Source organism: Pezoporus wallicus, unplaced genomic scaffold (assembly GCF_028554395.1).
Source record: "Pezoporus wallicus isolate ANWC-B61680 ecotype Strahan unplaced genomic scaffold, APGP_CSIRO_Pwel_v1 contig_447, whole genome shotgun sequence".
Classification (NCBI taxonomy): domain Eukaryota; kingdom Metazoa; phylum Chordata; class Aves; order Psittaciformes; family Psittacidae; genus Pezoporus; species Pezoporus wallicus.
In genome coordinates this window covers 757,955-773,405 of record NW_026636385.1, presented here as the reverse complement: position 1 = coordinate 773,405, position 15,451 = coordinate 757,955, and the positions used below count along the sequence as shown (strand labels likewise).

General features: G+C 41.6%; 1 protein-coding gene across 1 annotated transcript; it reads right to left on the bottom strand.

Moving 5' to 3' along the window:
* Window positions 1-236: 236 nt before the first annotated feature.
* On the bottom strand, window positions 237-5,390 carry PDCD5 (programmed cell death 5). The gene is made up of 6 exons (XM_057400150.1): window positions 5,325-5,390; window positions 4,319-4,359; window positions 2,920-2,981; window positions 2,380-2,471; window positions 1,376-1,447; window positions 237-831 (listed from the first exon to the last, which is right to left on the bottom strand). Exons 1-6 carry the CDS (start codon window positions 5,388-5,390, stop codon window positions 784-786), a joined length of 381 nt encoding a protein of 126 aa, XP_057256133.1. The 3' UTR covers window positions 237-783.
* Between the last annotated feature and the right edge of the window lie 10,061 nt (window positions 5,391-15,451).

The window sequence follows — 15,451 nt, the reverse complement described above, 5'->3', positions numbered from 1 at the left end:
TCCACGGGTTGAGATAAGAACAGTCCAGTAACTAAGGCATAACAAAACCACTGCTGCTACCACCAATAATAATAATGATAAGGGAAATAACAAGGGAAGAGAATGCAACCGCTCATCACCTGCTGACCGATACCCAGCCTGACCGAGCAGTGATCTAGCCCTTCTGGATAACTGCCCCCAGTTTTTATAACTGGGCATGATGTGCTGTGGTATGGAATACTCCTTTGGCTAGTTTTGGTCAGGTGTCCTGTCTCTGCTTCCTCCTGGTTTCCCCTCCTCCGTGGCAGAGCATGAGACTCAGAAAGTCCTTGGTCAGAGTAATCATTACTTAGGAACAACTAAAACCATCAGTGTTATCAGCGCTGTTCCCAGGCTGAAAGTCAGAAACATAGCACTGCACCAGCTACTAAGAAGGAGAAAAATGACCACTATTGCTGAACCTAGGACATATATCTCCAATTGCAGCAAGTTAAGCGTGTGCTGTTGCTGGAAGCATAGCTTACACAATGAGTACAGGGCAACAAACTGTTCATGCTAATGAAGCAATGGGGAACCCCACACTGCTCAGGCCTCTTACACTACAAAAAAATTATGTTATAGTATCCCCTTCTCAGACTTAAAAAGACGAGTTCATTTGTTGGCCTTTTTAATTATAAACAAACAAAAAAAAAAAAACACAAAAAAAAAAAAGCGTAAACATTTTCAGATCCTGCATTCTGCCTGACAAAAGCATGTTGCCTTTTCCCAGGCATTTTTTTTTTGGCAGACAGTCCTACAGTAGTATCAGTAGTCATCTTCTTCATCGGAGTCCAATACTTTCCTTCTGTTGAACTAAAATGAAATGTGAAAATAGAACGGTCACAGTAAATACAACACACAGCAAGCCTCTCAACCTCCATGCATTGAAAACATTACATGGGAGCAGAACATTCACCCCATTACCCACCAAGTCCCTGCCTCGTGTAAGAGTGCAGGACAGACACAACAGAACACTGACAGCCCAGTGCCAACATCTGCAATTCTTACTATAGGCAAGGACTGATGGGATTCAATCTCAGAACTTACCACTGTAGGTAAGACAGGTAGTAAATACAAAGTGAAGTTCACAGAATCACAGACTGGCTTGGGTTGGAAGACACCTTAAAGCTCATCCAGTTCCAACCCCCTGCTAGGGGCACAGACACCTGCCACTAGAGCAGGTTGCTCCAAGCCCTGTCCAACCTAGCCTTGAACACTGCCAGGGATGGGTCAGCCACAGCCTTTCAGGCCAACCTGTGCCAGGGCCTCACCACCCTCACAGGGAAGAAATGGTCCAATACCTGCAATTTTTCTGCCCTTTAACAAATCAAAATTACATGTAGGAAGCTAAGCTTACCTTTACTGTCGTTTTCTTTTCTGTTTGCTGACTCACTTTTTCAAGTATTTCTATCAAACCTTGTTCCGATACCTAGGAAAGCAGAAGAAAAGCCATATAAACACATTCTGAGAGATGCTGTATCAAACAACTGAATCACATTTCCCCTTCTGTTCTGCTGCCAGGCAGGGTACGCCACAAAACGTGCGTACACTAGCTCTATAATATGCATGGTTTATTAAACCATGCATGCTAAAGTAAGTAAGCACACTAAAGCAAACCATATATATATAAAGTACATATATATTTATATATAAAGTACAGAGGAAAATTAGTAATGCATCAAGTCATTACTGCATAGAGAGAACAGAGATCAGAAGAAATACATGACCAGTCACCACCGAATCATCATCCAGGTCCACACTTCAAGCTGGGAAGCCCCGTTGCAGCCGATGCCAGGAGTCTCAGGTAACTGGAAGAATTCCTATGTGGTGCGTCCACCCAAAGGTGAGGCTCCAGATTCAGCCTCAAGAGGGTCTTGCCTTTATACCCTTAGAAAACCAACCAGCTTTATGCCAGATTTCTAATTGTTTACTTGTGGAGAAGCTACGCAGGCTCTCATGATCTCACTGTTGTCTATGCTCAGAGTGTTGGCCAGGTGCCCCATTGCAGCCAAGTATGAAGGTCACAGAACAGCTGCACACCTATGTTTTCCTGCCTCTCTCTGACAAACAGTCACGATGAACATAAACATGTACACTCTACTGAATACACTTTGACAAAAACATGGTTTGTTATGACGCTCAGTCATGAGAGGGAATTAGATCCTAGCTAGGCTCCCACCTGTTACACTTTCTTATAAAAGGAATTATATAACACTACTTAGAAGCTCTCAGTTGTCTTTTTCAGTTATTTAATTTACAGATACTAAAACCACCTCCCTTCCCCCCCCCCTTTTTTTTTTAAGTGTGAATTGGGTTTGCTAACAGATACATGCAAGAAAGAATTAGAAAAATATAACTCACCTTTCCAGGTAATTGTCCAAATCTTGCCATCTGTATAAGGTAATTCTCCACTGCTTTTGCTTTGTCTGGTTTCACAAGTGCTAGATTACTTACTGCAAGAGAAACAGGTTCCATTTGTTTTAAATCATACTCAAATACCTTCACTAGGAACTAAAAAGTGACAGATATCCCTATGCAACTGTCTTCTTCATGCCAGCATCATAAAATAAATTCAGAAAGGCATTTTCATTTATGTAAAACATAGAAAGATACAAGACAGTTTTATTTCTTACTTTTACATATTTGATCCTAATTAATCTAATTTTGATTCTTACTATAATTCCTACTATTAATTAAAAAAAAAACCATCATTTCGATGTCAGTTAACCCTACCCCTCCAATTGTTGCCATCAAACTAAAAAGCTGTAATGGTTTCACCTTCTCATCAGCACCAGTGTTTTTCTGCTCTGGCCTCTACAGAAGCACATACATGCTTGATCTGAGCAGCACTGGAGCACACTAGGTGGGAATTTTTAATTAGAAAGTTACTTGGATACTTACATCTTGCACGAGCTGCTTGATCAAGAACTTGAGCTAAAATAGTATTTCTTATCTCTGCTTCCCTGTAATGAAAAATCAACCACACATTAGAAGTGTGATTTGAAACACCCAAAATAATGTACACAAACCAGCTAACTACAGAAGACATTCAATTCTTGTCAGTGACTTCTTGAGGTCCCTTCAAATCCCACATCAACCCAATTCCTTTTGTAGCATTTTCGGTTGTGAGTAGCTCTATGTATGTTGACAAGTTAAACAGCTGACCACACCTTCCAAGAAATCAATGTGGATTTATTACTACTCACACCTTCCTCCTGTTTGTTATTACATCTCAGAGACAAAAGCCATGCTACCCACTTGTAAATACTCTGTATTCAGAAATCTGAATTTCATGTGGAATTCAAAGGGAGCGCACGGTACAGCAAGTGTTAAGGAACAGTCCATGCAACTGCAAGACAGAACCAAACCTCCTTATTTATGTAGAAGTTTTTAATAAGTCTTCATATGCTTACAGTTACTAAATATTTGCAAAACTGGAATTTTAGTTTATGCATTTCAGTTGCTATAAACTTTGAGTGTGTGCAAAGTTGAGCTCTTTAAACACGTATCTTCAATTCTCCACTTACTGCAGCTTCTGCAGTGCTTCTGCACTAAGTTCTGACACAAAGCTTTTTGTTTCACATTTTTAACTGCAATAGATGTCCCAGAAAATTGAATCAACTAGGAAAGCATGTCCCCACTGCACTAACAGAGCCAAACCCAAACTCATCACTCAGACAAACACCAGTTTGGGAAGAGCTCCACAAGTCTTCAAGGGTTTTTTTATGACCAGGTCTTAGCAACCCTGAAAAGCCAAGGTTTCCCAGTTCCAGAAGCAGATGACTGTGGGAGTGATAATGCTTCCCCCAAACATCCTGTTATATAACTAGGGATCATGAGGTTCATAGAACCACAGACTGGTTTGGGTTGAAAGAAAGCTTAAACCTCATCAAGTTTCAACCCTCTGTCATGGGCAGGGACACGTTCCAATAGACCAGGGTGCTCAAAGCACTTAAAAGGTTACTGCATTCAGCTGAGGTCCAAAGTGAAACCGAGCTGCTGGTGCTGTTTTCCTCCCTTTGCTCCCACCCCAGTGAAGGTTCAGACTGCCCTGAAGCTCTGTGCTAGATCATCCTGTATAGTCATGGCCTGGGGGCCACACTTGCATTGATCAGATTTTAGCTATCCCTGGATTAAATCTTCTGACATTTAAGCTATTCTTTTTTGGTGACTTTTCCAACCACAAAAAAACCAAAATCAGGTATTTCAAAGAAGTGAAAATATTTAAAAAAATATATAAATGCAAAAGGTTCCAAAACAACTCAGTGTGAGACCAAAAGTCAATAGTTCTCATTTATACCTCTGTTTTGCTTCCTGCTGCGATGAATCACCAGAAGGATCCTGAAGAATGAGATCACAATAAGTATGACCATCAACCCATCCAAACCATTCAATATTCCAGCAAAGTCAATGTAAACTAAACCCGCCTGACCACAGATGACATCCTGATAGTAAGAATCTGCTGCCCTGGCAAATAAATGTGCCACCCCATGGTTTCCTCACACAACAGCAATGCAAACTTGCATGATGACTTGTGCTGCTGGATCCATCCACAAACTGCTGTCGGTTCGGACATTATTAAAAGGCCTTCCTGTTGGGCTGAAGGTAATAAACTTTCCCAAGGCCCCGAAAGCAGACAAAGGCATTTAAACTCCATTAAAGCTGAGGAGAAATTAAATTCAACGTAATGCTTTGTATTTATCAATGAAGAAGAAAGCAAAATCCTAGCACGGTAGTTTGGGACTAATGCAGCCGAGACTGCTATTCAGAAGCAAATAAAATAAAAAAGTAAAAAAGATGAACTCTGTGTTGAATCTGCACCTCAAATTTCGTAAGTACCATTACAAAGTGTGGCAGCTCAACAGGAAACCAACAGTGAGAAGAAACGGGACTGATCATAGCTGACATTTTAGCTCTAAACACAGACTGGAACGCCCGGCGATGGTGACTCAGAGCGAGCGCCGTGCGGACCGGTCGGCGGAGGGAACGCTCATGGGCCGAGCACCGCACGGCGGCAGCCCGCGCACCGGGTGCGGGCCCGGGGCCGGTGACAGCTCACTCGGGACGTCCCCAGCCAAAGCATCGGGCACGACCGGGCCGCTCCCCGCTGCTCCCCGGTCTCTTGCCGAAGCCTTTACTCGCGGCGAGGCCCTGTCCCGCCCGCCTCCCCTCCCACACGCCCGGAGAAGGTTCGGGCGTGACGACCAGGCCGTGCCGCGCCCGCAGAGCTCCCGTTTGCCCCGGCTCGGCGGCAGGGCGCAGGGGGCACTGCCAGGGCAGCAGCCGAGCGGGCGCCTCGTCCTTACCCCGTGTTTGGCCTGCAGCTCGGCCAGCCGCTGCTGCCGCAGCGCCTCCAACTCCTCGTCCGCCATGGCTCACAGACCGCGCCGGCGCCGCGTCAGGCGCTACAAATCAACCGTCGAGAGCGCTGGCGAGGGGCTGGGCGAGGCGCAGGGATTTTCCTCTTGGCGGCGCCAAGGGCAGCCCGATGTCGTGACGCGGGAGTGGGTCTGTTAATGGTCTACTGCCGCAGCTTGAAGCGATTATCATAGCCCCCGACCTTCAGCGGGCAGCGCTTGGCCTGCGTGTGTCCTGTAAGTTCTCTGGTTCCCTCAGAAACACCCCGAACAAGAAGGGACACACGCAGGGTTTGGCCAGCCTTCCCGGCAGTACAACACTGACTAACGTTCCCCTTGCCCTGCAGAGCTGTGACTCCTCAAGAAATAACTCATTGTACCGTGACCACTGCTTCCCAGCGCAATGCACGTTGGCAACTGGGACTAAAAGAAGTGTGAAATGATGTGGCTTCCTGCCCTCGGCTGCCAGGTCTGGCCCTGACCCTGACACCACGTACCACCAACAGGTACTGGCCTTGAATGGATTGGCACAAAGTCACAGAATCCCAGACTGGGTTGGGTTGGAAGGGACCTTAAAGCTCATCCAGTTCCAACTCTCTGCCATGGGCAGGACACCTTCCACTAGAGCAGCTTGCTCCAAGCCCCGTCCAGCCCGGCCTTGAACATTGGCAGGGATGGGGCAGCCACAGCTTCTCTGGGCAACCAGTGCCAGTGTCTCAGCACCCTCACAGGGAAGTCACTCTAATGTCAATTCAAACTGTTGCCAACACACTCATTTCATCCCTTTGGTCATCATGTTACATGAGCAACTTTACATCTCAAATTTCAGCTTTTAATGTTGGTCAGTGTCGTGCTTTAAGCCCAGCCGGTAGCTCAGAACCACACAGCCACTCACTCACTCCCCCCCTTTTTTTTTCTCCCCACTCCCTCAGGAATGGGGAGGAGAACTAAAAGAATGTAACTGCCACAGTGCAGCAGCCCAGATGGGTTTACCTCTGCGTTACCAGTTGCTCTGCTTCCATTGCTGCAACCACTCCCACAGGGCATTTGCCACCATCCATGAATCAGTACAGACATAAAGTACTGGCCACTTTTCTCCTTCAGCAAAGTCCAGGGCCAGCTGGATGGCTTTCACCTCGGCAAACTGACTCGATTCACCCTCTCCTGCAGCAGTTTCTGCAGCTTGTCACTGGGGACTCCATGCAGCTGCCTTCCACCTGTGATGCTTCCAAAGCACTGGAGGGGCCCGCAGGCATAGATGCTTGCCCATACTGTCTCACACACCCTGCCACTCATGACTGTCCAGCCTCTAGGAAAATCTCTTGGTGGTCCTCCTTTACTCCCATGGTAAATATTCGGGGGGTGAGGGGGCAGGGCTGGGGGGGTAAGGAAATGTCTCCTTCATAGGCTGACCACCTGAGAAGGGAAAAAAACATGTGTAATTGCTAAACACTTCCATTATATAACTCCCAAAGTATAGAGGTGATGACCACACTGGGAACGCAAGTCAGATCAGTTTCATGATCAATGAGTCTATTGTATTACAAGTCATTACCATAAAGTACAGTGAAACAAGAACCTTAGCCCAAGCCCCCAGCTGATAAACACACAGCAAATACCAGCTGTAAGTAAGGTACGACATGCTGGAACTGTGAGATCAAGAGCAACAACTCTGAGTGCCAATAAATCAGCATTGTGACGAGTGACTGTTAATCCAAAACAATGAATGCTTATCGCAAATAGATTAGACACCCTCTGGTCAGATCTGTCATTGTCTCAACCCTTCGTGCCCCACGTTGGGCACCACAAAGAACTGTCATGGTTTAAGCCCAGCCGGTAACTCAGAATCACGCAGCCGCTTGCTCACTCCCCTCTCTTCCTCCCCCTGCTCCCGGAGGTATGGCGTAGAGAATCGAAAGAATGTAACTCCCACGGGTTGAGATAAGAACAGTCCAGTAACTAAGGTATAACACAAAGCACTACTGCTGCCACCAATAATAATAATGACAAGGGAAATAACAAGGGAAGAGAATACAACCGCTCACCACCCGCTGACTGATCCCCAGCCTAACCTGGGCAGCAGTCTAGCCCTTCTGGGTAACTTGGTCAGAGTAAACATTACTTAGCAACAACTAAAACCATCGATGTTATCAGTGTTGTTCCCAGGCTGAAAGTCAAAACCACAGCACTGCACCAGTGGTACAGATACTAAGAAGGAGAAAAATGACTGCTACTGCTGAACCCAGGACAGTCAATCATGTATTCTTGCTAAAGACTGTATGTTTTTCACTTCGAGATCTAGTTTAACTTAAGAACCTACCAAAAACCAAAAAAACCCAAACCCCTAAACCATCAAAAACTCTTCTAACAGGATAAATAAGCCACAATTTCCTAAAAATGGAGGTTTCTATAAAGATGTAAAGATATACTTGGTCATATATCTGTGATTTTCTGGTTTTAAAAAGTAAGAAAAGCTATCAAGTGCTTGTTCCATTCAGAACCGCAGTGAATGCAGACAGAATTAGTTGAGTAGAGTTCATTTTCTTTGGAGCTTTCCATGCTCCATATGGATGACAGGAGCCTGTCAGCCCTACCTGCAAACCTTCCATCCATCCAGATAGCATGGGAAGCATATTTATACCTCGATAAACTCAAAATCGGGGAGCACATTTGTAGTGGGTCTCAAGGAAGGGTTTGGGTTTTACTTCCATGTTAGCAGCAGAGGGAGTCCTAGTTCTACAGAAGAGTGTTTGCCGTTCATCATGCATAAACCCACCCACCCCCCAAAAAGGCTGGGTTTTTCTTCTGTGCAGCATGTTCTCACAGATGAAGCTTTAATCTATATCGTAGATCTCTGCTGCTGTAAATTCATGCTCCATTATACCACCATATGCTTTGCTTCAGTCAGAGAAAGCTGCAGTAATCCTAATACTTCATCTAACTTTATAGATATTTGTGTTGCGTATTTGATTGCATATTGTTTGCGCACACGCTTAAAGGTTATGTCTTTATAAGTTGTCTTAAATGAGTTTATAAGCAGTGAGCTGGCAGCTGATGCGATTTTATGTTTTGAGAAGGCATCATTGTGGTTATTGTCAGTTACAATATGAGATTCAGGAAGCAAAACAGAGATGGGTTAATTTAAAAAATCCAGAGGCGTGTAGCACTATGCTTTAGGTTGTATATCTGTTTTGTCTTGTCAGCTGCCTAGTTTTGGTCTGCTCTGGACAGCCTTTAATGTGAAAACATGAAAGAACAGATCCAAGTTTTTCAATACTGGCTGAGTTGCTTCACAATTTTCAGGACTTTTAAATGTGATGTAGAAACAGTGGATTCCTGAAAGGTTTGTATGCATTTGATATGCCCACAGCATGTGTCACTGATATTGATGAAGAATGGTAAGCAGAAAATAAATGCTTTAAAAATGCTTTTTTTTAAAATTTTTTCTATTTTAAACTTTTATGATAATTGTGCAGCTTACACTGCAACCTAGTATATATTGTAAATAATGTCAGTGCTATATAATTGTTAAATACATTATATTAAAAGCATACTGTGTGTGGAATAGAAAAAGATATATATTGCTAACTAATCTGTATACAGTATAAATGCATATTTTAATATAAATGTATAATGTATAATAAAAAATATATGTTTCAAAAGCCATATTTTGGTATATCCTGTTTTGAAGTACTTCAACAGACATAATTTTCCAGTGCAAACTGGGCTATTGAATGCATCTAAGTTGAATGATGTTTAAGAACTTAGGCTTTGTTCCTTGGTCAGTGAGGGCTTAAAAGGCAAAACCCAGGATTCTGTGGAGGTGGGTAAGTCTCATACTGCACTGTGTGGCTACTTTTGTCTTACTTGAGGCATCAGATAAAATTCCACAAATATTCAGATCAGCAAATTCAACAAGAGTTAAAATTCTTGTTATTGAAAGGCAAGTTTAAATTAATTTTGTTACTCTGATTGTTGCTGTGATTCATTCCTTTTTATTTTACCGTTGTAATTTAGTGAAATTAATTGAAAAATTATTTCCTGAAGTTTTCTAGCAGAATTTACTTTTTTTTTTTAAAATGGATGAAGAATAATTCACTCTGGTGCTAAAATACAATGGCACTAACAATATGACTGGAGAAAAACATGATTTTAGAGGGGAATACTCTGTATTATTCTTCATTTGTCAGCTGTCAAAGGTGCTCAATAGCAGCTGGATTGCAAGTAATAATGCAGTAGCACATTAGTACTAGTGTACATTAGTAATTCAGTGGAGTGACAGGAGGAGTTATCAATGCTATTTGAGATATGTAAAAATATCAAGGATATCAGTTTTGACAAGCAGGAACCTTCCCAAGTCCGTTGAGACTTAATTTCAAACACTAGAGGGCTCAAGAGACGTTTCTGATTTTTTTTTTTTACACAGTGATTTAATCACTATAAATAGTGTGTCTCTTTCAGCAGTGCTTACATTAACTTCATAATTATCCTTAAGATGAAACCATATTACAGTGATAACAGAAGAATGGCAATGCATGAATAAGCTAATGAACAAAACATCTCCTTCCTAAAGCAGCTGTAAGTAAAATAAAGTGAAATACATCCAGCTATGACAATACTCTGCAGACTCTATGTCTAGTACTTCGGTTTGGAAGATGTATGAAAATACCCTGTGTAATGAAATCCTTGCTTAGGTATCTTGGGTCTGAATTAAAATTTTAGTAAAAATTAAACACATAAATGTTGCTGTTGTAATTTAAAAGATATTTAGCAAACATTGCAATGCCCTCAAAATAGCCTTCAAAATTTCCCCTTTGATTTTCATTATTCTATAATCAAACACACTAAGGCTAATAAGGATTATTTGCAATGCAACAATTTGAATGGATGCCTCAGTAGTGGGCTCTAAATAAATAAATGCACTCTTGAGAAACATTGTGCCCAGCCTGGGTCCTGGGTTTACAAAGATTTGTGAGCACTAATACAGAAGTACACAGGGAGTGGAGCATCTCCCTTATGAGGAAAGACTGAGGGAGCTGGGTCTCTATAGTTTGGAGAAGAGGAGACTGAGGGGTGACCTTATCAGTGTCTATAAATATATAAAGGGGGAGTGTCACGAGGACGGAGCCAGGCTCTACTCAGTGGCAAACAATGATAGGACAAGGGGTAATGGGTACAAACTGGAACACAAGAGGTTCCACTTAAACTTGAGAAGAAACTTCTTCTCAGTGAGGGTGACGGAACACTGGAACAGGCTGCCCAGGGAGGTTGTGGAGTCTCCTTCCCTGGAGACATTCAAAACCCGCCTGGACGCATTCCTGTGTAACATTATCTAGGTGTTCCTGCTCCGGCAGGGGGATTGGACTAGATGATCTTTCGAGGTCCCTTCCAATCTCTAACATACTGTGATACTGTGATACTGTGATACAGTAGGATAGATTTGGAAATAGAAGGACATAGACATACAAGTCAGATGAAAGGAGATCTCAGATAGGAAAATACAGAAGTGAAAACAGGAGAAGTGCTTTTTGTTAAATTTTTGTAGATAGCCTTTTTTATTATATTTTATTTCAAAGCATAAACAGCTAATGTTTTGCAGATTTGCCATCAAATCTGAGGGGCACTCTCAAATGTTATGTATGCTATATATATTTAAAGTCTGATACAAAAGCTGGGAAGTCAATGGCAGTATCTTACAGATTTCAGTAGAACTGAATCAGAGCTGAAGTCCAACACCTACAAAATACTTGAGTTCCTGTGTAACATGGGAAACCCCAACAAAGTTGATACCTATATGTATATATTTCCTATCTTAGGATTGCCACCACTCATAGATTTGCTTTGCTACAGAAGTGCCTATAGTAATTTTAACCTTGCTGAAGCCATTATTTGTGATTTTTATAGCTTTATGTGCTTTGATGCCTTAATTTTTTAAAACATCTGCAATAAATGTTTTTTCTTTTCCAAGAATTAGAGCATGAATGCCTTGGGTGTCTTGGCTAAAATCTTATACTCTGGGTTGTTCATTCTCTTTCTGGGTAATGTGTTTGTGCCCATACAAAGCATCTGTGTTTAATGAGCTGGAGCACAGCAAAGCCAATAAAACACAAACTCTGCATTATCAGCACATCTATGAAGTGAGGAGTGGGCTGTGGATTAAAACAACTTTCTGGTTTTCTTTTTCAACTGTAATATATCATCCTGTTCTCCTATAATAGTACTTAACTGTATTGCTACATTTCTACAAGATGAAGCACTTTGTCAATTGGTTTGATTAATGACAGATGTTGACTATACTGTTTTACAGTCCCTTCTTAAGGACTTTCTTACTACATTTCAGATTCAAGCTAGGAATTAATTTGAACAAAACAACTGTATTAACAGTCTAGAACCACTATATTCAGCCTAATCAAAAAGGTTAAGCACCTCTGGTACATTACTTGTTCTGAAACACATGTTCCCCAGCCCCTGAGTAAATCACTGAACTATGAGTAAAGGGAGTAGACAATTTAGAAATATCTCTTTAAGTTAAAGGAAAGGTATTGTAGTTGCCAGTGTATTGTTTTATATAATAAAATTAGATACTCACACTTTTCTAAAAGCATTAGTTTAGAGGTTTTAAAACTTGCTAAATTGAGGTATGTCCACCCAAATTCATTTTTGCTTTAAGAAAACCCCAAACAAACCCTTCTGTGTCCTTTGAATTTGATGCATTTGAAGTGTGGCTCTATTAAAAGATACTACTGTGTAAAAATCAAATGCATTAACCTAGCAGTTCTCTCCTGTGTATTAGTATCTGCTTTCTTAGTAACAAGGATGAACTATTGTTATTTATTTAGTTATTTTTGGAAATGACATGGGTTTACTAGAAGTGCACTAGATTTGTTAGGCGCTTTTTTGTTTGTTTGGGTATTTTTTGTTTCTTTTTTTGTTTCTTTCTTTTATTTAAGAGAAGTATTTATTGGATATTTATTACATTCCAACTGCTAAATTTTGCTCTAGCTTATGGAGGACAATCCTCTTTAAATGGCATGGGACAATATGGGTTCTAGTTATTTATTTAAATAATAGCTCATGAAATAGCAGATGTACATTAAAAGCATTTAATATAACTCACTTTAACGCACTATCTGTTACCTCTTCAGGCTGCTGTTTGATAAATAAAGACAGAAGAGTAAATGGATGCCAGACTGCATAACAGGCTACAGAGGAAGGTGATCAGAACACTGGAGCTGGGGAAGGAAAAGAGAGACTGGGATAAAAAGTAGTGCTTGCTCCTTTTTCATTTTTGTCATTTATTGTTGCTCAGGTCAAGGTATGGTGAGAAAATCTGGGATAACTGCTGCAGCATTTAGATATTCCACACACATGGAATGGAACAGCAGCTGTTCCCAGGAAGGGCTGTGGACAGGACCAACTGAAAAATGAAAACTACTCTCAGGAAAGCGGGCGATCCGCTGCCTGAGCAGTCTTTTACCTAGACTTAGTTACAGTAGAATTCAGTAAGATGTATATTGACTGCCTTCAGTGTGTCTCACCACACCTGCGCATACTATTAAGGAAGATAATGAATCCTTCATGGAAGCATCATTCCTTATGGTTTCCTTGGGCTGCAGAAACAAAAATATTTTTCCTCTATTTCCTTATGTAGGTTTCCCATATGCTTCTTTAATTTTTGAAGGTGAGCCAATTACTTTAAAAACTTTAAAGGTGGTTTTTGCCTTTGTAGGTAGTATATTACCTTTTATTATTTACTAAATCAGACTATTTCTCAGAATAATTTTTCATTTGTCTGACACAACTGTTAGTTCTGATGTATATCGTAAGACACCTCGAATGAGCACAGACACCAGTATTTGGCACTGTCACACTGTTCACAGTTATTTAAACAAACATTATCTTCAAAGGATGCTCTCTTTCAACCTGTAGTAAGCCCTTTAGGTAGGATGCTGAGAAGCTCACCAGAAACCTGCCTGGCTTCTGCTGAAGCCTAGGGCAGAATTGAATCAGATATGTTTTCTTTGCCAAATCTGCAAATTCTGACAGGGTAAATTGTGTTCTGATTAGCTCTGCTGAGGCAAAAGTAGTTTGGGATTCTGAAACACAGAGAAATGTGGTGACAAATGAAATATATTGAAGTTTTGGGAATTATGATTATAAATAGCAAATACAATTGAGACTGAAATGATTCTTTCTATTTACTTCATGTACACAAATAATTGAAAAATACTCCAGGCAAGGTTTACTAAGATTTAGTATCAGGCATATCCATTCATTGTGGCTTACATATTAAATGCAAACCCAGCAGCCTGCTTCTCAGAGACATTTTATTAAGGCAGTTACAGGGATGAAGCATAGTTTTGAGAAAATGGATGTTTAGAGAGTAGTATAAACTCATTTACAAAAGTCATTATTTAAAATAAAAAAAAAGTGAAGTGACTCTGTGTCAGTTACGTAAGTCAGAATTCTGATTAGAAAAACTGTATGTTGAAACTTAGGATTGTAAAGAAAAGCTTTTCTGTACAGATTTTCAAGCTGTTTACTGAGATTATTAATAATGTAAATACTTTGGAGGAAACAGAATATACCATTAGCGTGTTCTTCGGTGAGAATTTATTGTGAGTGTTTTGTCTGATTTCAACACACCTCAGATTTCACTTCTGCGTATGTATCTATAGCTCATTTAGTTTGATGATAAGATATGTAGGAGGTGTTTCTGGCTGCCTTAAGAACTATGTCCACTTACATAGGCTATTGTAATTAAAACCTTTATCCTAACCTTCTTGGTAGACAACACACTCTAGTTAACAGCAGAAAGGGTCTTCCAGCTAGTTGAAATAAACTGGGAAGTAATTGTTATAAAATACTGAAAGATACTGAAAGTGTCATCAGTTCTTCATTTGTGAGGAAGGATTCTGCTTTTAGTGCGTCAGAAGGTGTTTCTTGCACCCATCTGACTGCTAGATTCCAAGAAAAAAATGTGAAGTGCAGAGAAAAAGCTGCATGAAGAGCTAGCAAGGATCAGACAACAGCAGCTGTACTTCTGAATAATTTAGGTTTAGTTTGCAAAGTTGTACAGGAAAGGATCATCACTTACACTTGCATTTGAGAAAATGGAGCTGCAAGTGTTGTCATAGAAAGTGACAATGTGCAAACCATCTGAAATAGCACAGCGACTGTCTTGTCACTTTGAGCTCAATCCTGCAGCACTGTGTGCCAGCATACAGTGGGAAGTAAATAGCGTAGAACGAGATCCCTTTGTTGAGATAAGGCAGCAGTGCAGAGCCCTTCCTGAAAGTATGGACTGCTGCTTGAAAGCCATGTCTGTCAGGTGTGCCAGATGACATCCATATCAGCTTGCTCCAGGGGGTACATTAATACTGTTATTGACAGGTATTTATAGTTACTGGCAGTACAAAGTCCCAGGAGACTGCCAGCCCCTTTCTCCCCCTTGAAAGCCGGCTGCTGAGAGTGGCAGCACTCAGTGCTGCATGCGTGTTTGCCTTTTGGTCAAAAGGAACTGCTTTCATAGCAACTTTTTCTGAAACATGCCTGTTTTATGTAGTCAGTTTAATTTTGAAATTAGCTGAAATTTAGTTTAATAGGTTTGGGTTGGTATATTTTTTTTTTTCGTTGGTTAAATAAATCTTGGATTCTATTTCTTTCTGTTTATCACCAGAAACATTCTCTAGTTACGTGTCACCTAAGAAAATTTCTTTTACCTCTGCAGATACGGAGGCACTGGGAGCCGATTATTCGTGACTAAGGATGTAACTTTGTAACTTCAGCCCAATGCCACTGCGCAAGTACAACCTGAGAGCAAAACTCGAATTTTATAATAAGGGGCTACCTAGAAACCCACAAGAAGATAACTCGGCAGCCACCCGCGTGTTGACAGACGTGGCAGACAGCCGGCGGGATATCCCCGTGCGCTGCTGCCCGCGTAAGCGCGCGGGGAAGGTGGCTCTGGCAGAGGAGGGAGCTTGCAAAGGTGAAGCGGCGGGTGAAGCAGCGCGCGGAGGATCCCCGGCGCTGGCGGGCGGTTAAGTCGGCCGACACCTGAACCAGGCGCACGG